The 24,164-nt window shown below is 35.8% G+C and overlaps 1 protein-coding gene across 6 annotated transcripts in view; it reads right to left on the bottom strand.

Moving 5' to 3' along the window:
- The window catches only part of dock3 (dedicator of cytokinesis 3), a 204,962-nt gene that overhangs the window by 57,886 nt on the left and 122,912 nt on the right, over positions 1-24,164 (bottom strand). For all 6 annotated transcript variants that reach the window (XM_084416722.1, XM_084416723.1, XM_084416724.1 and 3 more), the window contains exons 6-9: positions 21,568-21,716; positions 18,473-18,557; positions 12,859-12,900; positions 12,407-12,558 (exon numbers count right to left, since the gene is read on the bottom strand). In XM_084416722.1, the coding sequence (XP_084272848.1) occupies positions 12,407-12,558; positions 12,859-12,900; positions 18,473-18,557; positions 21,568-21,716 (428 nt within the window). The remainder of the gene's footprint in view (positions 1-12,406; positions 12,559-12,858; positions 12,901-18,472; positions 18,558-21,567; positions 21,717-24,164) is intronic.

Genomic DNA, 24,164 nt, shown 5'->3' with positions numbered 1-24,164 from the left:
CTGTTATAAAAAAAAAATACAAGATGACAAATAGACATTTTTAATACTGCTTATTTAAGTCATGTTTATAAATATAGCTAAATATAACAATAAATAAATATTATTTTTAAATGCAACATTTAAACTGCTTTTCTTTATAATTTACCCCAAAAAAATATATAATAATAATAATAATAATAATTGGAAAGTTCACACATGAAGTTTTAACTGAATTTAATATATCTAGTTCTAAAACATTTAAATATGAGTGATAATTGATTCCTTTATTTCTTTTTAGTTTATTTTATCTTATTAACAACTTATATTATTTTATTTTATTAAATATTTTTCACACACAAATGAAAGGATTTAATATAACGGAGTGCTTGTGGCTCCTTATGACAATACATCTGTATTCAATATCAATTCCAGAAGCTGCACAGTGGAGCCGTACAGGGCAGTCGTGGGAATACACTGAGGATGATAATAAAGTGTGTTTCCAGTGGATGAAGTGAATCGACTGCGCCGTAATCAGATCATAGAACTGAGCTCACTTCCTGATCACATAGACTAATGGAGACACTGGCACCAGAGAGACGTCTATCTATCTATCTATCTATCTATCTATCTATCTATCTATCTATCTATCTATCTATCTATCTATCTATCTATCTATCTATCTATCTATCTATCTATCTATCTATCTGTCTGTCTGTCTGTCTGTCTAGTGTCTATCTATCTATCTATCTATCTAGTGTCTATCTATCTATCTATCTATCTATCTATCTATCTATCTATCTATCTATCTATCTATCTATCTGTCTGTCTGTCTGTCTGTCTGTCTGTCTGTCTGTCTGTCTGTCTGTCTATCTATCTATCTATCTATATATATATCTATCTATCTATCTATCTATCTATCTATCTGTGTCTGTCTGTCAGTCTATCTGTGTCTATCTATCTATCTATCTATCTATATGTGTCTGTCTGTCAGTCTATATCTGTCTGTCTATCTATCTGTGTCTGTCTATCTATCTATCTATCTATCTATCTATCTATCTATCTATCTATCTATCTATCTATCTATCTATCTATCTATCTATCTATCTATCTATCTGTCTGTCTGTCTGTCTGTCTGTCTATCTATCTATCTATCTATCTATCTGTGTCTGTCTGTCAGTCTATCTGTGTCTATCTATCTATCTATCTATCTATCTATCTATCTATCTATCTGTCTGTCTGTCTGTCTGTCTGTCTGTCTGTCTATCTGTGTCTATCTATCCATCTATATATCTATCTATCTATCTATCTACCTATCTATCTATCTATCTATCTATCTATCTATCTATCTATCTGTGTCTGTCTGTCAGTCTATCTATCTATCTATCTATCTATCTATCTATCTATCTATCTATCTATCTATCTATCTATCTATCTATCTATCTATCTATGTCTGTCTGTCAGTCTATCTGTGTCTATCTATCTATCTATCTATCTATCTATCTATCTATCTATCTGTCTATCTATCTATCTGTCTGTCTGTCTGTCTATCTATCTATCTATCTATCTGTGTCTGTCTGTCAGTCTATCTGTGTCTATCTATCTATCTATCTATCTATCTATCTATCTATCTATCTGTCTGTCTGTCTGTCTGTCTGTCTGTCTGTCTGTCTAATCAAATCGAATAAGTGGTTTATTTATGATTATTTTTGAATAAATACATTGATAATATTTTATTTTTAATTGGAGTCACTTTAGTGATGTTCATAACCACATTCATAAAAACTTTTCATAATAATAATGGATGGATGTATAAATATATATCTAAAAAAATTAACAATACATGAATTAAAATATATCATTTTTATTACATTAAATCAGATAAATTAGTTTATTTACATGTTCATTTTGATTGGATAAATTGGATACATTTCGAATGAAATAATTGCCTTTTTTAATTAGGGTCACTTTAATTGTACTACTCTACAAACTTGCTCTAATAATTAATTAATATATAAATAGATAAACTTTTTTTTTTATCAAATAATATACAATCAAACAAAGTGGTTTATTCATTTATAGGTTTTGAATTAATTGATATTTAATTCATTCATTTAATGGAAAAGAGCATGAACATTCTGCAAAATATCTCCTTTTGTATAATGAATGAAAGGATGAATTTACATTTTTATTTCTGAATTAATAAATCAATAATTCATTTCTTCATTTTAAGGGATGAACAATCTCTCCTCTTGTGTTCCAAGGAAGAAAGCAAGACAAATTAGTGCTTGAACAACACGAGGGTGAGTAAATAATTGCAGGATTTTCATTTTTGGGGCGAACTAAGCATTCTACACATCAAATAAACATTTTGTGTCTATTTGATGTTCAAATGTTCATCTCTTCTCCACGCAGTGAAATATTGAAGTGCTGGCACAATGGCATCATTGGAAAATTAAGTGAAGCCCTAATGACTGTGTGAGTGCCAGCAAACTCTGAATGTTATTTTTGAGATCTAAATTAGACGATTTCGAGCCAGTTCTCCTTGCTGAGAATTCTCCGCTTGCCACATCCGATCCACAGGAACCAGTCATCATGCATATCAAACACACACATCAAGAGGAAAACTCGGATCAAAATATCTCTATGCTACTTCTGCTGTTAGCACAGGAATTGAGTCTTCGGTTTCTAGGTCGGGATACGGGCTTTGTGAGGGAACATGTATAATATGTACATTACATTCTACAGTCTGAAGACTGAGTTCAACAGAGCTGAAAGAGTAAAGTGAAAGCATGTAAAATCGCAGTGACTCGGTGTTGATGCGCTGCTCGCTTTCCATGTATAATTGATTCAAAATTTGCATTGCTGTTTTGTTTTTCATGCAGCTAAAATGAATGTGAAGTTTAGGAGTTGGAATTACTGATGTAGAAAACAGAAATAAATGAATTCAGGAACACAGTCTAGCCAGATATACATGAATCTAGCCACACTATACAACACTTATTTAAAGGCAGAGTAGGCAATTTTGGAGAGGTTAGCATTAGCAAGCTAGCTTTAAAAGCATAAGACCACCCTTCAGAGCGTCTTCAAAGCCACACTTCCTTAAAAACACATGACCGACACATCAGATTCTGCAAAGCGTCACGAGAGACGGCGTTAAATTACCTCGTGTCTCAAAGCACATTACATTACAATGATAAAGAACGTAAACAACGTACAGAGCTCTTGTTTGTACCACCTGACTGCTGCAGATTCATTTTGGGGTTGATGGTGTTGACACAGAAACGCATAAATCCGAGTCTGAGGACGTGAACGACTCCGGATAGAACTCAGCATAAAGGGCCGTTCACACCAAGAATGATAACTATAGCAATAACTATAGAGATAATTATATTTGCGTTCACACCAACGAACGATAACGGTCTGTTTATTCTAAGCTCGCACGCTGACGTTTCAAAGTGTGTCACTGAACGTGTTTTTGCTTTTCTTGTTGCATTTACACAGCTTTAACCAGCAGATGTCCTCAGCATGCTATGTTTTGAGTAAAGGCCCTTTCACACTGAGTCCGAAATTCGCATCCGAAATTTTCGCACGTTAAAAAATAAATATGACCTCACGTTATGTAAATCACGCTTGCACACTGCCTCCGAAACTTTTGTCCGTCATAAAAACATTCGGATCAGGTTCGATTTTCTGCGTTTTTCGCATCCGTAGCAAGCATTTTGAATAGTGTTTTGACAATTCAGAGCCACCGCATCACGAATACGAAAAAACGCATACGAAAATTTCGGGTATAAAGGATTGTTTTCCATATCCATTTTCTTGAAAAGGGGCTTGGATTTTTCTGGACCTCGGCGATTAACTTCTCCGCAATGTCGTCTGAGAGATTAGAATGGAATGGATTAGAATGGATTAGAATGGATTCTGATTGGCTGTCAGTGTTTTTATCGTTCAACAGCTGAAAAAAAAAATCATTCCGAAAGTGATCCCAACGATGCCGTTTCTCTACATCATTATCGTTATAGCTGTGGTGCGAACTCTGCTATTCTTTAATATTGAGAACTATATCATTATCGTTATCTTTATCGCTATCGTCCTTGGTGTGAACAAGCCTTAAGCTTAAACTTTAAGCTTAACTTAAGCTTGTTTTGGTTGAGGAGGAACTGTAAGATGCGGCTGCTGTTTGTTTGCGGCGCTCTGTGACTGACGTCTGTCTACAGGTAGGACATTGTATGTGAACCGAATGCAATGATTGGACGAACATTTTTTGGACTTCCACTGAAAATATATATTTTCATGTTTTAATATTTTAGACCACTTCTTTTATTGATTGACTATTATTGAGTTTCAACCACAAAAAAATAAAAAATAAAAATAATATAATAATAATAATAATAATAATAATAATAATAAACTGACTACACTACCTTTAAAAAAGTAACTTTTACTTATTATTTTACAACAAGACAAAATAAATAAAAAAAAATTTTTTTTACAACCAATGTCTCATTACATAAACCTTCCTAATTCCTATTGTAAATAACAAACTAGCTAAATAAATATTTTAAATGTATTTAATTGTACTTTAAATGAACTATTAATTGAACTAATTAATGAATAAATACTTTTTTTTTTTTGCCAATTGCTATTATATAAAAAACCTTGATAATTCTAAATATTGTAAATAACTAACTAGCTTTTTTTTTAAATGTATCTAATTTGACTTATTTTTAAAACTAATACTTATTGATTGATTGAATGAATGAATAAATAAATGTTTAGTTTTTTTATTTAAGTTTTTACAACCCATAAACTGAATGTTTATTTATTATTTATAAAAATAAATGAATACATCAAATAAAACGTATTTGAACCTATTTATTTTTACAACACACAATTCATTACAAAAAAACTTGCTAATTAATTTTGTAAATAAATAAATACATTATATTATATTATATTATATTATATTATATTATATTATATTATATTATATTATATTGTATTATATTATATTATATTATATTATATTATATTATATTATACCTTGCTAATCAGTTGTTTATGGAATTGGTGCAATTTGAGACAGACATGAATTTCTGATCTGGCATGTATGTGCACATAAATGAGTGTGACGACACATTCCGGCACATGTGCTTCACATGTTCACATTGACGTGGGTTCGCCCAGAGGGAACGGCTCTGCCCAAAACAACCAATCACGACGCTGGAAGGCGCCGACCCACTTCCCCGACGGAGACGCTATTGTCCTCTGGCAGCAGTGACACGTATTCATTAAACTCTTCTATAACATCAGAAGCGCTATTATTTCCCAGCGATTGTTTAAAGCCTATTGTGCAGCGAGCTCATGCCGCACACGGTAATAACAGTGTGTAAAGGCTCACAGGCTTTCAGGTTGCCGTATGATCCTTATGAAACATGTTTAGAGAGAGGATTTGAGTTAAAGAAACACACAAGGGCTTCTGAACATGAAATGAACTGCTGGGGATCGCTGGAAAAATGCAATTAATAAGTTCAAATATTAAAGGCACCTTCAAAGCTGAATAATTAATCTACGTTTGAATAGAGACAAGCAGCTGTCGTGCATTTTAATCAATCACGAAAAGAACATGAATATTTTGTGAGATAATGGCAGATAGTGACTGGCAGCATCTGTTTTGAAACTAAGAGTTGGTGGTGTTTTGATGGAGAACTTGTGTTGCTTCCAAACTAAAGGATCATCAGTTTCTGAAAGCTTTCTTCTAAATGCATATCAAGGAACCGAGTCAGTTTGGAAACCGAGTCCAGTCTGTTCCTGCAACAACGAAAGCATCGACAGATCAGAGAAAGCAACAAACCTGGACATCAAAACTTTTGGCAAAATTTGAGACGCATAATTTAATTGCATTTATTTGCATTATTATGAACTTAATGTGAATATTTATGGAAAAACAATCTAAGAAACAGCAAAAGCTACAAGTTAGTCAAAGACTTGCTGGTGCGCAAGACAGATACCTGCACAATTACTAATATAGTTTATTTTTTCAATGACAGCAACAACAACAACAAATAATAAATAATAATAATACATTTTATAATAATTATTATTTTTAGTTTTTTTTAACAACAACAACAACAATACTCATTATTATTATTGTAGATAAATAATAAAACTGTTTTGTATTTTTTTATTATATAATATTTTTAAATATGTAATTATCTTTTGTTAAATATTTTATTTTATTATATTTAATAATAATGTGTTTCATTTTATTATTATCATAACAATATATTTTTTTTACATTTCATTGTATTTTATTATTATTTTAAAATTATTATTTACTGTTTTTAAAAACAATGACAATAATAATTGTTATTATTGTTGTTGTTCAAATAAAAAAAATGTATATAATAATAATTGTAAATATAATAATTTAATTAATGAGGTGTATGAATAATTTGAAAATCTAACAACAACAACACTGTTTTATTTTAAAAAATATCATAAAAACATTTTATTTTTTCGTTCTATTTATTATAATTTATTTAATAATAATAATGATAATACCATTCCTTATTTCTTAATGTTCAATTTATATTACTTTCCTTCTAAACAACAACAACAACAGAAATTAAATACTTTTCTACTAATTTAATTAAAGAGGTGTATGAATTATTTTAACAATATAACAACAATGACAATATTGTGTTCTATTTAATTTTTATTATACAAATTTTATTATAAATATTTTATCATTTATTTTGTTATATTTTATTTTCATTTTAAACAGCAGCAACAACAACACTTTTATAATTGTTATTTGTTGATTCTATTATTATTATTAATAATAATGAAGTTATATTTTATTATTATTTTATATTTTCCACTTTTTTTGTCTATGCTATGTGGTGCAACCCAAAACACCATGAAATATTTGCAGCGCCGGTATATGGATGTAACTGCTAGCTCCCAGAGAGAGAGAGACACACACACACACACACACACACACACACACACACACACACACACACAGACACACACACGTACACGCGCGCACACACACACACACTATTAGGGGTCAAACATTTTGCATAGTACCTTAAAGTCAATATCAAATATGTGCCGTTACAGAATAAATTGGTTTGCAAATGGTGTTTTACAAAACTTCAATCATCTAGAAAGTTCTTGCAACTGCCAAAATAAAAAACAGTTGTGTACAGTACGTTTCTCTTTTCAGGCTTGACCAGGCATGATATAATTTTGGACCGAACTTGTGGCCCACTCCAGGGTCAGACAGCTTTTGAGAGGGAGGCAGAGGCACCATTAGCAGCCTGTCAAAACCATGAGGAGTGGGTGGAGAGAGAGAGAGAGAGAGAGAGAGAGAGAGAGAGAGAGAGAGAGAGAGAGAAAGAGAGAAAGAGAGAGAGAGAGAGAGAGAGAGAGAGACAGTTCTGTGGGTGCTGTGTGAAGAATCATTTGGCCAGCTTTCCTCGACTGTTGCCATTTATATAACGTGATGAATTTCGGCCTGTTTTTCAAGATTTGAAATCTCTATTAGTGGAACTTATAACCTGTGATATTACTAATCATTTTAATAATTACAGGGATGAGTTAGCAATTAAAACATCATGTCACAGTCCTTAAAGAACCGTTTAGTTATGTAAAAGAAAAAAATAATCAGGCTGGACACTGAAAAAGAAAATCAGTTTTAATCACTGCCTTAATTTTCAGTAAAGAAATTACACAAATAAATCTAAATGTCCTAAAACAAGAGAAGCCAAAAGGACCATATGAAATTAGTTATCAGTGAATGTATCTTGATTTTATGAAAAATCCTTTTGGCAAAACAACTATAAAACAGACCATTTTGACTGTACATTCTACATTAATATATAAAGTTGGATTGGCAACCAACTAAAACTAAAACTAAAAACAACTACTTTATGTGGCACAATATATATACATATTTTTCTGAAAATAAATAAATAAATAAAAACTATTTTTGATATTTTTTACAGCATAAAGAACAGAACTTTTATTCTGATATGAATGAACGAATGAACAAACACTATTTTGACATTTAGCATAAAGAACAGAATAAAGAAAATAAACTGTAAGTGTTGTTTCGACTTATTAAAGTTTTGAAATTAGAATTTTTTATCAGAATAAATATCACAATAAAACACCTTGGCTCAAGAATATGCATAACACAAGAACTGTTTACAAAATTGGTCGATTTTGTCTGTTGGAAACGTAAGATTATTATTGAGTGATCAACCGATTTCATAAATACTGTATAATTAAACAAATTAGCTAAACTGCATTTACATATAATTACATAGATATTAGGGCTGTGAAACGATTAATCGCGATTAATCACATCTAAAATAAAGGTTTGTGTTTACATAAAATATGTGTGTGTACTGTGTATTATTATATTGTATATGTACATGTATATATTTAAGAAAAATGTGTTTTTTTATATATAAAATATTTCTATATATATACAGTATATACATGCAAATATTTCTTAAATATATGACATGCATGTGTGTGTATTTATATATATACAAAATAATTATACACAGCACACACACATATATTATGTAAACACAAACGCTTATTTTGGACGTGATTAATCGTTTCATAGCCCTATATTATATGTACATTAACCATTTAAATCAAATAAAGTATTAAATATAGAAAAAAAGTCCTGAATTCAAACAATATATTATGTTTTCCGAGAAAAACTGAAGAAATTGAATGAGAAAATGTTAAATAATTTTTTTGAAATTTAATTGAAATTTAAATAGGCGGAGCAAGTTATTAAATATAATATTTAGGTGAAAAAAATCAGCTAACATTTTTTTTATTTGGATAAAACCATGTGCATCAACATAGTAAACAGACTCCATTTGGATTTTACGTCGATTTTAAAATGAAACAGAAATGGTGAAAAAAACGAAGCATGTTTAACCTCAAAAAGCACTGCATTGATTTGTGGGTTTTGTTAGGGATGTAAAGATCTGCAGTGGGAAAGAATGATAAAAAGCGAAAGCTTAACTCGCTCAAAAAACTGCCGTCTAGACTCGGCCAAAAGCTCTCAGAGGGAATAAGGGATGAGAACGCTGGAAAAGAAATGGTTCTGCCTCCTCAGCATGGGGTCTCTCATGAGAGCGCTCTCCCTCGGGACGCACACGAGCTACGTTCTAGCGCTTTCTGCAGATCAAGGCTCCGAAATCACACACACACACACACAGCCACTATAACCCGTGGTGTTTTCAGGGATGATGACGCAACATGACTCTTTCAGGTGAGCCCAAAAAAATGGTAAAGCTGAGTAATACTGTGCGGGTCTGACCATCCTAATTAACGGTTGTGTTGTTGTTTCTTTCGGCATTCAGAAGAATAAAAGAGTAAAACATGACCTTACTGATATGCTGCTTCAAGCAGAAACATCGTTTCAAAGCGATCTTTCTAATTTAATTAATGAGGTGCATGAATTACTTTTTAAACACCCCCATTGGAGAAATTGTTCTGTGGCCTTATTTCTCTTAAGGTTGGCACGACGAAACCACGTAGGAAAAGCAAAACAAGCTTCCGTTATAATAGAAGATAGAGTCTCAGTTTATTCCAGCCACTGAAACTGGACTTCCCTCAAGGGTGTTTCCAGCTCATTCACTGGAAATCAATCCCTCTTCCTGTTTCTGACAAGCGCTTTTTTTTTTTTTTGCCAACTTATATCGAGTTCCTTAAGTTTTGCTTGCTTGTCAGAAAAGTTAAAGGAGCCCGAGTCTCAAAAAGCCGCATGACTTGCGCTCCGTAAACACAAAAGTAAACCAGGCTCGTTGGAGAAACGGGCCTGTGTGGAGATTTCAGCACAATTATGTAACTGTTTCTTGCACATTTCGTGACAAAATAGAACATACATACAACATAAATATACATTATCCTTATGAAAATGCCTTAGATGGCTTGAAGAACACAGATAAACCATTTACTGGTGAGTAACATGTTTAATCAGTCAAAATGACTTTAAAGGCCCCCTGAAATCAAAAATGTAAGTTTTTAGCTTTTAGTATGAATATATTAGCATTAAGGTTATGGATAAGCTGGTGTGTTCCAAAACAATGACAAAATTTGCATTTAGGAGATATAAGCATTCAAAACTTAAAGACTCCAACTTCCGCTCAAATGGATCACGCAGACTTTAGGTTCTCATCCAACGCTATCTCACGACCAATTCGTACGAGTGATAAAAAGGTGGCTAATTCGTGAGGTCGTACGAATTCGTACGATTTGTCTAAACCCACGTGATGGGTAGGTTTAGGGGCGGGGTCAGGGGTAAGTCATTCGTATGAATTCATACGAATTAGGCAATTCGTAAAATATGTACGATTTAGCAAAAATCTTACTAATTCGTACGAGTGAGGTCGTATGAATTCGTACGAATTAGCCACCTCGTAGAATTCGTACGAATTGTCGTGAGATCAGGCTGTCTCATCACATCTTCTGTCCAATCAAATGCTCTCCAGAATCTAAAGCTCTGCCCCCTATGCTATAAATACCACCTGGCCGAAGCGACCGCTGACACGTCACGGAGCACTATGGGATGGAGATGTGTGTTCGGTTGCTCAAACGCTTGAGTTTTATTCCGTTTTCCAACGAAAACGTTAGTTGGTTAATAACGAAATGGCTAGAATTTATTCACACCTCTACTGTTGAATCCAACATATCATCAGCACTCGGATTCGCTTTCATGGTGCTGTCAAGTACGAATTGCAGTCTGTGAGGTAAACAAAACGCTATTGGCTATTTGAAAAGGGGGAGGAGCCATTAAATATGTCCCACCTTAGCTTCCTGTTTCAGTGGATATTACGTCAAATACAAAGCCACGCGTTACAAGGCACTTCAGTGGGCCGTTAAGCTACAGCGATAGCTAGATGTCTTTGTCCATATTAGGGATTTCCTGGAACGTCATAAGTTTTATTAATCATATGAGTCTCACTTGCAGAGTTTCTGCGTGAGGGCGCCCTCCGGTGTTGAGTATGAATGAAAACTAAATTACATGTGAGAGTTTAGCGCTCTGTAATGCTCGCATCACCCAATTCTTCGAAAAATAGAAAGAAAAAAAAACACTACTCTCTAAAGATATTTGAAGTAAGCATACGATAATCCATACGTTTTTATGCGAATGAGCACACTTCTGGACTAAAAGTCCAAGGGGACGTCAGCAGTTAGCAGGTTAATGTAACATTTCCTGTTTCAGGACTGGCAAAATTATGGCAACTTACTCTCTGTAGAGAGGCCAAATCTGCAGGATAATGGAGGTGGGCGAACAGGTTAGTGGGTTTGCCCTCTTTTGCACTCACTGTTGTTCGGCAAGTCCTGCAGACTGGGGTGTCTAACGAGTCATTTTCGCAGAATCACAAAAATGTTCTTGGAGTCAGATCCGACGACATGCTTTTACAGCTGGGCACTGTGTCTGCTTGTGTTGTATGACACTTAGCAACTAGCGTTGAGATACAATACCGCCACCTACTGTACGTTTGGGGATGCAAACCAGATACTGGTGCTGGATTATTTATGATTATTTATGTTCTTTTTTTAATATTACGTTTATCGTCAATACCGGTATATCGCGACTCGCCGACCCTAAACATACCCGATATTGTTAACAAAAGCAAAGTGAGATAAAAACACATTTCCTGAAGCAATTACACAAGTCTTTGAGCTCTTTTATCATGACTCACATGGTACCAGGTGAGCTACCAAGCAAGTTTACTACGTCAGAAAAGTCAACAAACAATATTCTGCCCCACTACTCATAATTTGTGTGTAAAGGAATAAAAGTTGTTGGTGCTTTACAGCCACTAGTGTTTGTTTCAGCTGGAAACTGCAGTGAATTCTACCTATAGGTACACTTTTGGAGAACAAATATGAATGTAGAAGCACATTATGCTGAGCAAAAATCTTAAAATCTGTCTGTAAAATCCATTTAAAACTGTGATATTCAGCTGATAAGTTCATCTTGGACAGAGAGAGTTAGTTAGGCCATCCTCTACCTTGAAAACGCTACGACTTGAGAGACGTCTTAGAACATAGCTGAAGCGAAGAGATCTTTTACATGAATACTTCATCAAAGTCTCTTGTCTCGTCTTTCGGCGCTTTCACAGAAAGACAGTTCTGTGTGCCATTTTGAACGAGTGTGTAAAAAAAAGTGGCCAGTGTTGGCGGTATTTGCGCAAGCTTTCATTTCTTAGACCTTGATGCTTTAAAAATGATGGCTTACTTTAAACCTCATGTCCTGTTTTTCACTGTTCCTTGTGAATCATTTCAAAAGTAAGCCTCTTCATTGTAAAAAAGTTTGAGTGGTGGAAGGATACTACCATTGAATTCACAAACAAACTTGTAATGACATATATCCCACCTGATTTGCTTGCCCTCTCTCAGGTCATACAGAGAGAAGAAGATGTCTGTGTCCTCGCCGATGGTGTTGTACGTGAAGCTCTTTAGGTTGACAAAGAGATGGTGCGGCACGGGCATTCGACATGAATCCCCGTGTCTTTGTTTTCCACCATCCTGAAAGCACAAGAGTGAACAACACATTTACATTTTGCTGTACATTGTAACAAATGAGTGCTTAGATAGCAGTGTTGCAAACCTGTGGTCTGTTTTACTGACCTACATCTGAACTAGTGCTTTATACATGACTGTAAAAGGTCTTTTAGCATGATCAAAATGAGGTGTTTAGCTCCACAAAACATTTCATGTCACATTTTAGCCCCTGGTGAAGCGTGACCTACAAAAAGTCCAGCGCATGTTAACGACTCTAAGCATTTCTGACAAGCCCTCGGATGATGCTGAGGATGACAAATATACCTGGGATGTGCTTTGCTGGACGCTGTGTCTGCTGGACAGGTGCTGTCAACCAAGAGAAAGAGAGAAAGACAATTTAAATCCAGACGATATTTACAGTATACTGTACAAAGCATGCTGACTGCAGTTAGACATACTGACTGTACCTGCATAACAGGAACTAACATCATTAAAACAAAACAAAAAACTGTATTATAATGAATGTGACTCAAACTGAAACATAATGTGCAAACTAAGTATTTACTGTACACTTGCTTGCACTGAAACCTCTTAAATAATCTTCAAACGTAAAACAATTTGCCATTCAAATTATTATTTAGGAGTTGCTTTGAGATTGACATCTTGTGACAAAATGTCATCTTTCATCTGAAATTGACCCTTCGCGGGGAGTTTGATTGACAGGCGATCTGACCAGTCATAATCCGCCATCCGCCGAATCGCCATTTTTTTCCAACAAAGCAGTCAGGAGGGTTAGTAGATTAACATTGGAGGAAATAAAGTGTACTGGCGTCTTTCCGCGGTTAAAACAACATTCCTTCTTATGTTCATTCATGTTTATTTGATGCTATAAATTAACTAGAAGGAGAGCTTTAACTGAGGCTCTACAGTGATCTGTCAGATACATTAAAGAGCCACAAAATGGTATTTATTGTTTGAATCTCTTTAAAAAAATGACCAAATTTGAAAGGTGAGACTTTGTTTTATATCAAAAGTAACCTGGTCTGTCCTGTCTGTCAGCGCGTTGTCATGTTTCACTGCGTGAGAACACGGTGTGTCGTGAGAGCGGTATGGCTTGTCGGACATAGCAACAGTAACTAAAGGGGGCGGGTCTTTGCGAACGGTCAGTTGAGTGAACAAGACACTTGCTTAAGGATTTGAATGTTTTCCCCCACAAGACTATATAGATGTACAGAGTAATAGCTACATATAGATTAATCATATGCACAGAGGCATCATCAGCACAAACCCAAGCTGAAAACACATGCTCATAATCACATGGTGAAACGCACACATGCACACATCTTTGCCCGGGAGCCTGGGTGACTTATGAGTCTGTATTTCTTAGCTTGCATCTTTCTCTCCAGTGCTTTTGACAGCGTTTAGAATAAATTACACAGCATTCAACACAACCCCCCACTGGTGAACGCATGGTGGGAATGAAGGTATGCAAAACATGCTAGCGTAGGGAGATTAAATAGATTGTGCCTTCCTGTTAAAAAGACAAAGTGCTATGTTGTTCTGGGTGGAGTGATATTGCTATGTGGTTGCTAAGGTGGAGCTAAGGTGTCGCTAAACACTTTTTCTGTCCAGTTGCTAGGGTGTTCTAGGTGGTTGCTATGGAACTGTTCAGGTGTTCTTGGAAGAGTGACATTACTATGCGGTTGCCAAGGTGTTCTCAGTGGTTGTCAGAACGTTGCTGTCCAGTTGCTAGGGCATTCTGGGTGGTTTCTAAGCCATTGCTTGGGTGTTCTAATGTTGCTATGCGGTTGGCATTTTGCTTTACAGTTGCTAGGGTGTTCTGGGTTGTTGGCATGATGCCACTATGCTGTTGCTAAGGTGTTCTGAATGATTGTTATCGCATTGCTAAACAGTTTCTCAAGCATTGCTAGGTGGTTCCTAGGCTGCTTAGGGTGGTCGCTATGGTGTTGCCAGGGGGTAGCTATAGTGTTCTGATTGGTTGTATGATGTTGGAAGTAAAGTGTTTCTAGGTGATTCCTATGGTTTTCTGGGCCATTACTAGGGCATTTCTAAGTAGTAGTCAAGTGGTTGTTATTGTTTTTCTGTTCAGTTGCCATGGTTCATACGGTATTACTCGGTTGTATCTAGGGTTCTCTGGTTGGTTGCATGATGTTGTGGCTAAAGGGTTGCTAGGCTGTTTTTGCCAGTTGCTTTGCTGTGATTGCTAGGTTACTTTGCATGGTTGCTAAGATATTGCTAGGTGGTAGTCCAGTGTTCCAAATGGTTGCTAGGGCATTGCGAGGTGTTATTGAAGTATTCAGAGCGGTTGCTAGGTATGTAGCCTAAGCTTGTTTCTGCCAAGGAATAAAACAATTTAAAAGATAATTGCGACTTTTTATCTCATAATTCTTTTCTCAGATTTGTGAGACATAAACTCGCAATTGCTAAAGTTTATATCACGCAATTCTGATTTCATATCTCGCAATTGCTACTTTATATCTCGCAATTCTGAATTTATAACTCACAATTGCGACTTTATATCTCGCAATTCTGACTTTATAACTCGCAATTTTGACTATATATTCTGCAATTGCTAAAGTTTAAATCACACAATTCTGACTTCATATCTCGCAATTGCTACTTTATATCTCGCAATTCTGAATTTATAACTCGCAATTTTGACTTTATATTCCGCAATTGCTAAAGTTTATATCAAGCAATTCTGACTTTATATCTCGCAATTGCTAAAGTTTAAATCACGCATTTCTGACTTCATATCTCGCAATTGCTTCTTTATATCTCGCAATTCTGAATTTATTACTCACAATTGCGACTTTATATCTCGCAATTCTGACTTTATAACTCGCAATTTTGACTTTATTTTCCGCAATTGCTAAAGTTTATATCAAGCAATTCTGACTTTATATCTCGCAATTGCTAAAGTTTATATCATGCAATTCTGACTTCTAACTCGCAATTGCTAAAGTTTATATCACCCAATTCTGACTTCATATCTCGCAATTGCTAAAGTTTATAACACGCAATTCTGACTTTATATCTAGCAATTGCTACTTTATATCAAGAAATTCTGACTTCATATCTTGCAATTGCTACTTTATATCTCGCAATTCTGACTTTATAACTCGCAATTTTGACTTTATATTCCGCAATTGCTAAAGTTTATATCAAACAATTCTGACTTTATATCTCGCAATTGCTAAAGTTTAAATCAAGCAATTCTGACTTTATATTCCGCAATTGCTAAAGTTTAAATCACGCAATTCTGACTTTATATCTCGCAATTGCTCAAGTTTAAATCACGCAATTCTGACTTCATATCTTGCAATTGCTACGTTATATCTCGCAATTCTGACTTTATAACTCACAATTGCGAATTTATATTACATAGTTACATAATAAATGTAAACTAGCAAAAAAAGTGTGAGATAAAATGTCGCAATTACCTTTTTTATTTTTTATTCTCTGGCAGAAAAAAAAAAAAAGCTTTCATGGCTAGGGCATTGCTACTGATGCTTTCCTTAGTAAACACCACTAATAATTACCTTCACAATAAGAACCAGCAAAAGAAATCCTCAAAGCTGCATGCACTTTATATCAAGATAAAAAGTGAGATTTCCTTGAGATGGTGCTTGACAACAAGGGAGTGAAGTAGAGCTTCATTTTCAAACCCAGTGGAGGATTTCAGGCCAAATTGAGAAATGTCTAAAAAAACAAATATCTTTCCTTCTGTTCTCACTTTCACCATCAGGGAGGCTAAACGCACGCCTGGCGGGACTCATTAATCTAAAACAGCGCCTTGCGGCACTGTGAGCGTGGCAGATTTTACAGCCATGTTACAACATTTCTGTGAGACTTCAGTCCCTGACTAACTTATATCAATATCTATTTTGTTCTTTTGTAAATTAAAAACAGTGTTGATAATTTATGCATACTGTGCATTACTATAGGTACAGGACGCCTGGTGCAAGTGTCTTGTTTAAGGGAACAATGAGGCTGACATCTCAAGTGTGTCAAAATGAAACCTGAAACTTGTGCATTACCATCCCTGAATCTTAAAGGAAGTTTAAAACAAGTAAAACAAACACAATAAATTCTTTAAAAATAATTATTGTCAATGACAAAAAATGACGGAATGAATCTTGAAAGTGAACAGAAAACATTAGATGGACTTAGTAAATTGTGTGAACAGTGCACGTGTAATTCAGAAGGAGAAAAGCTCGGCTCTTTGATTTAATCTATCTTTTGCTCCCCTGGAGACAATTCAGCAGCAACTTCTAAGAAAGCTAAAGGTCTTGAGTCTCTGCAGCTTCAGTGCTCTCTGTTGCCCGAGGGCAAGTAAAAGTCTTCTCGCATCTATGTCTCTATGTTCTGTTCAGAAGCTTGCTTCTTTCTTCTCCTCTTTCTTTATTTTTGGTATTTGTGTGAAACTCCTCCGCCTCCCACATATCGAGCTATACAAATCTCTCTGTGACCTCAACATTTGGCTAGTGCACTTAAAAACCAAGTCGAGATTCAGCTACTCTACCCAGAGTGCTTGCTTTTCATCTGAATTTATCCCAGAAAGTTAGCTAAACCTCTTAGTCAGGCACTTTGAATAGTTCTCATTTCTCTTGACTAGTTCCTCCAACCTCTTTCAATCTTTCACCAAGTTTATAACTTCCAACGGTTGGAGGAAAAATGCGACCATGGATATCAAATCATTTTAATATGCTTTTAGAAGTTTCATAACGACTGAAAGAATATTTGAGCATCTCTGATTTAAACCTAGTGGCAAAAATGCTAATGGATTTGCAACATTTGATTCATTTCAACAGTCTGATTCAAAACATTGATTCATTTCATAGCACTGATTTAGCCTTTTACTTAACATTTACTTAAAATTGAAGTAACTGAATGAAATTTGACATGCTTTAAAAAACATCAAATATTATTAAATATTAGATTAAATATTAAATATTCAGATTAAATACATAATATAAACATTTATTTGTGTAAATATAATAAATATTAAATAGAAAATGGCAACAATTGCTGGTTGATTCTTCTAATAAAACAACTAATTCACATACTTTTAGAGCAAGTACATGAATATATATATTAAATATAAATATCACAATATTTCTAACAGCTTTACTAGACATAAAATGCTGATAAATTATTGTAAAACTTCACAGCCAAAAACATGCTAATCTTTAATATTAGTTTAGGCATAAATTAATAAATTATGTTATAGGCATAAATTATATATTGTACAATATTGCATCATGGAAAAAGATCTGTCAGATGAGTGAGATAAAATAAATGTTCTTTCCCCAGAAGCTTCAGTTAGAAACAGACGCTGGTGTCAAAACCGCTCCCAATAAAACGTTGAGGTCTAGAGAATAAAGTGAATTACCGAGGGTAAAGATATAATCAAAAAGTAAAAAAAGCAGTTTTTTTATTTCCAATATTGTCTCTTAGTTTCATAAAGCTGAAAATCAGGCATTCTGGGAAATTGAATATGCAAATGATTCATTCTGATGAGCCGTCTTGGGAATTTGCCCTCTAATGGAGTGTTTAAAAACATGTCTGCTTTCTAACTGTTCGGCTCAATCTACAGGTGCGAACTTGGCAACATCTGCACATTATGCCTACATTATGCACATATGCAAAACAGTTGCAGGAATACATTTAAACATTAATTTCTGCACTTATCTATGCAGATGACTCACATATTAATAAACTCATTTTGAACAACCTGCAGTAATCCAAAGCAACAAAAACACTCAGATTGACATTCATTTGAAATCATAAATGTTGCAAAAACATCTACCAAATGTTGTTTTAACATCCAACAGAGGATTTTGTAGCGATTTACTGCTTCAGGGATGAAAATGCACACATCGGACACACATCTGAATGCAGACAGAGCACTTACCATTTTGTAGAGATCTGAAACGCTGATCTGGTCCGCATCGACCATTTCAAACTCCTTCCTGGGAACCAGATCTAAGCCTAAATGTCTGTTGAACACGGGAAAAGAACAGGACGGAGATTAACTAGATTACTTGAAACTGAAATACTTAGAATGGATAATATTGTGGATAATAAAAGAACAGAAAATCTGTCAAGCTGTTGCGTCCACCTGTTGTGGCGGGCGTTAAGCCATACAGTATCTTTTTATATCCATCAGTCGCTACATTGCTACACTAATATCTAACACAGCGGTGTGATGGCCGCTAGATTGGAAACCATGACATAAGAACATTTCCAGGCAAGTTTTCAACATTACTTTCCCGGTTTGCCCAATCACAGCTGTTAATATTGGGAGGATCGTGTGGTTAAAATGCATAGGAAGCTGCTAGCGCTATGCGCAGCTGTCGTATTGTAGATCTATGGAAACAGGTGTTGTCCTCATAACACAACTAAAGTGATGGCATGCCATACAGTAACCTAATATAACATAAACATGGCTTCTCCAGAACTTCTCAGACGTAAATAAAACCCCATTAACTCCCTGAGCAGCCTAAATCACAGACTAGCATTAAGTAAGCGAGTTAGCATCTAAACACATGAAATGTTGAAGATGAATAGTCATATCAAAAGTTTGTTGAAATACACATTTCTATGATCACTAAACTATTTTTCATAGTTTTACATTTGTTTGGATGTTCTAGGTGTTTGATAAGTGGTTTAATTAATTAAGAAGAAAATGGTCAAACAGAAGTAATGCTAGTAATGCTAACTAGCCACACTGTTAAAGTGTTCTCAGCTCATTGATAGCTGGTTGCTAGGGTGTTTGCTAAGGGCATTGATAGGTGGCTCTTGTTTATTTTGCTCTGGTTGTAGTGCTCTCAATCAAAGCATTAGCATTAGCATCGCCCAAGGCCTCTGCCTAGCCAGGGGTATAAATTTCCATCTTTTCTGAATATCTCAATGCAAATTAGCTCTCCAGAGAGACATCTCACATCATTGGCTTGTATCAGAGCATAAATAAATCTATTTGTTGACGACTTTGTATAAACAGACAGTAATAAACTTATTATGTGACAATTAAGTGTTTTTAGCAATGACAAGCATGATATACTCCACAACTGCAGCGTGAATGCCTCTAATTTGCTACGTCAAGGCGTTGCTCGATTTATAAATGTCTTGTTACTGAGGCTGAATTAACTCTCTTGAAGTCTTACACAAAATACTTTAATGTAAGCTATATAACAGTGACACTTGCCGAAAAATACAAGATCACTTCAAGAGAAAATTGATAACCTTAGAAAGGCGTAATGAAAAACATGATTTGATTGTTTGAAAAACACTCAAGACGCTCTTCAACTCACGCTTCAAGTATTTATAGAACATATCGGTAAGTGCTCGCGTCTCAAATCCATTTTATCCCCTTTACTCAATTATATAGTTTGCTGATCTGAAGACCTGGCAGTGATGCACTGCTGAAAGCCCAGAACCACAAAGAGCCTCATCACAGAAGTGAATCTTCAGGTGACATTGAAGACGAGGGATGAGTGGTCGACGTGGGCCTGACTCAGATGCTGATACACCACAATTCCTGGATCATCTGGCCTCTAAAAGATTGTTGGTTTAGATTAACTCTGCTTTCATTCATCGCTATAAGAGGTGAACTCCATGACTTATGTCTTGGAGGTCTGGTAATGTAGTAGTCTACTTCTACACGTTAGATAATTGCTTTTATTATGAAATTATTGAATTTTACTTGACATATCATCAATAATGAAGATCACAAAGAATATTTTTTTTAACTTTCATAATAAAACCATATACTACTGGTTTAAAGTTTGGAATAATTAAGATTTTTACACAAGTGTTGTTATATGGTACCTTTATTATTCATATTTTTTTGTAAATATCATTCGCAGCTGACTGAAAGCTCAATTTGCAGTATCAGCAAATGGATATTGGACATAAAACTTTTGAAAATCTCTGAAAAAGATGAAATAATGATGCAAGAGCTGTAAATACTGACACTCAAAAGCTGTGAAGAATTGCACAGCTGTGTAGGTTAGCAATGGGGGCGGTATCTGAAGGACAGACACGACCGCCTTTCATTGCAGTGAAAAGTCAATTTACTCTGAATTAAAAAAACAACCTCATCTTCATGTTGTGTTGGTTTGTTTGGCCTCAGTGTTTGCATTTGAAATCTCAATGTAATTCACATTTAACCAGGCAGTGAATGACATATGCTCATGTTATCCTCATTTATTCGCTGTGTTGGGCCAAGTTGTTTTAGGGTGACGAGAAAGGCGCTGCAGTCCATCTCTAGCGTTTCAGCTCTGTTGACCAAGCTCAGGAGGCCTTGGCCTCTAACACATTAAAAGCGCTGGCAAATCTCCATGACGCACAAGAGCTTATTTAAACACTCCTCAATTGAGTGAAGCATGCCAGGACTGGACATAAATATCAACAAATTATATGGAGGGTGGAACAAATGCATGACAATCCCATGGACTTGTTTAATAGGATGTATTTCAAAATATCAACCGACATATTTTGTCTGACATATAAGAGGCTGGTTTATCCACATGATTTAGACCAAGGGTGGAAGTTAGCATGATGGCTAATATTGCTAACAACACTTTAAAGGCACCTCAACTGGTTCTTCTGCAAGATCAATGGTGGAGGTTAGCATGATTGTTAACATTGCTAACAACACATTAAAGGCATTTTTGCTGGTTCTTCCGCAAGATTTAGACCAATGGTGGAGGTTAACGTGATAGCAAACATTGCTAACAACACATTAAAGGTACCTTTGCTGGTTTGTACACAAGAGTTAGACCAATGGCGGAGGTTAACGTGATAGCACACATTGCTAAAAACACATTAAAGGCCTCTTTGCTGGTTGTACACAAGATTTAGACCAATGGTGGTAGTTAACATGATAGCTAACATTGCTAACAACACCTTTAAGGCATGTTGCTGGTTCTTCCTTACGATTAAGAGAAGGTTTTTAATTTGAATTTGTGCAGGGCATTTTCTTGGAGGCAAAAGAGGGTAACTCACTCATTGCCCCAGTCCAGTCGTACAGTGATGTGGCGTTTGACTTCCCGGACTTGATCCTGGGTCAGGTGGCCTGAAAGCAGTTGTCGCCTCAGATCAATCAACTCGTTCATCACGTGTCGGAGCTTGTAAAAGAGGTCTACTTTATGCTTCTGTGGAGAAAAAACGAACAAACAAGAAAGACAAATATTTATTTCATCCATCCACTCATGACAAACTAGTCTCAAATTTGACTAGGCACATGTACAGTAGTTGTGTGTTATACATACCATAGTGTCAGTAAATGGTCATTCAGTAATTACATACTGTGCACAGAGCAATTTAAACTGTGGTTAAGGTGAAAAATATATATTCCTGACATTGTCCTACAGAACATCTTGATACTTGAAATTCACTGGTTCTTCAAAGACTGCACCATATTCATCCACCATGGCATTCATATGGTACTTCAAGGTACTTCAAAGGATGCCATGGCATTCCAACGGCATCAGACGCTGACGGAGTAACACACTGATCCAACAAAACCAGACAAACATGTTGATGCAGTGTGAATTAGCCTTTAAGGGACAGTCACACTAACAGCATTCACATTTGTACATAATCATCTCCACTTTGTTTTTGAGTCACTGATATAAATGACTTCATGTCACCCTGCTACAAATCACCGTCAGTGAGAACGGTGTTATGCTGCCTTCAAATGATGTTGGAATTGCAGTACTGTAGATAATCAAAGACACGGATAGTCAAAGACGTGGAACAACCACTGAGCATCATCTAAGCACATGCCCCAAACCGCAAGGCTTCCTCTTCAAGTTTGTGTATGATGGTTGATAATGACTCCCTCATCTGCCCTCGGGGAGACACGCAGCGAACAGATCTGTGCGTCTGTCATACCGACATGCTGTGCCGGCTGTGTGTGCGGTCTCCAGTGCCCTTCGTCACCGAAACATCTCAGGACTTGAGTTTGACGTGCTCTTGGAAACAAAGAAGGTTTGTCTAGAGCTTTCACAAGAATGTGCCCCTGGATACCCACATGTACATAGCATGAAGTATCTGTCAGTATTTCATTCCACAGTGTGTTATTGGTGAAATCAGATGGGATTTGGACACTCTCATCTAAAAGCCACATCCATCAAATTCCCTGTTATACTCACTTGGACTTCTGTACTGGATGTAGCCTTTTCCCCTGACTGTTCCTGGCTCTAGGGACTGATAGCTTCCCCCTACTCATGGTGGCAGCAATAATTACTCCTCTCTGATGCAAGCAGAACAGTGTGATTCCTTCCCTGCTAGTCTTAATGGCAAGTTTCTTTGGAGAAGAATCTCAACGACCAGCTGAAGATCACAAGTCCACTTCCTGTTCGGATGTCGCTTAGTGCCAGTTTGGGGCTCCTCTAGCTGATGGAACAGCACAGTCTTTTTGATGAAGTTGGCTGACTTTGGTGGGGAAACTAGCATCCCATGCTAGCTAGACAAGTATGGATTCCTACACTGATCCAAACTGGTTTATACTGGTTAGTGCTGGTCTAGCTGGTGGACCTATATAGTGCTGAAGTTGGTTGGGCTAGTTAAGGAGCACTGATGTACTTTTTTAAGGATGTTTTTAATGGTTGATTATTCATCTAGTCACCCAACAATCAACTAATCTGCTTGTGAAATACATTTTAGAAACCTAACAACATTCTCCAACTCTAAATTCAGCTACAGCTGTCAAAACATCACTTTTGTAACAAATGTACTGCCTTCAACAATACATTTCAAGACAATTACTGTCAAATGTAATGTCTCAAGATGCTTGTCTTATATTGCTACCATTATCCTCTGCTTTGATAACCCTTTACTGTTTTGTAACTACTCAAACAACTTTTCACTACGCAGTTTACTGTAGAAAAATTCAGACAAAGGCATTATGGGTTTAGGAGCAAAGTAGCATTGCATTGCTCTAAACTCATCTTAGCGACCCAAGCACATCCGATCATGTTGACTGATATCAAAATGAACAATCCAGTCAGACTCAACTAATCTGCCACCCATTGACTCATTTCAGTACCGGCTAACACTTCATCACACTTCTGACTGTCTCTCACTGATAGGACTCAATTTGACCAATGAGATTTAGGCAATTCCATTTACCCGGATCTGTTGCACGAAATGAATGAAAGATGTAAATATGTATCCCACACTCCTCTGGGCCTCTACAAAGGATTTCATACATGAGATCTAGTCTAAAAAGACATGATGTTTCTGCTTAGCTTTTCCCCATGGCTGTCACGTAAGTTATTTCGGGATCTTGGCTCAAGTAGATTTTAGTACACAGTGTGGGGTCATCCACCCTCCACTGCTCTTGCTCTCTCTCCTTCCAAGAACGCACGATCATGGCAATCCATTTACCCCGATGAAAAACAGATTTATCAGCCTCTGCAGTATAATGCGATTATGATTGTTTTAAGTTGGCTGTCGAGAGACATGTATCAATCCTTAAGCTTTAACTGAAATAAAAGCTCAGATTGACAGCCGCCCCCACACCCCAACAGCAAGAACCTCGCCTCCTCTGCGTTTTCTGAAAGATGGATTGAATCTAGTACAATCCATCAGGATCC

The sequence above is a fragment of the Rutilus rutilus genome (assembly GCF_951802725.1).
Source record: "Rutilus rutilus genome assembly, chromosome: 8".
NCBI classification, from domain to species: domain Eukaryota; kingdom Metazoa; phylum Chordata; class Actinopteri; order Cypriniformes; family Leuciscidae; genus Rutilus; species Rutilus rutilus.
The sequence above is the reverse complement of the archived record's forward strand: the minus strand, read 5'-3'. Positions and strand labels throughout refer to the sequence as shown.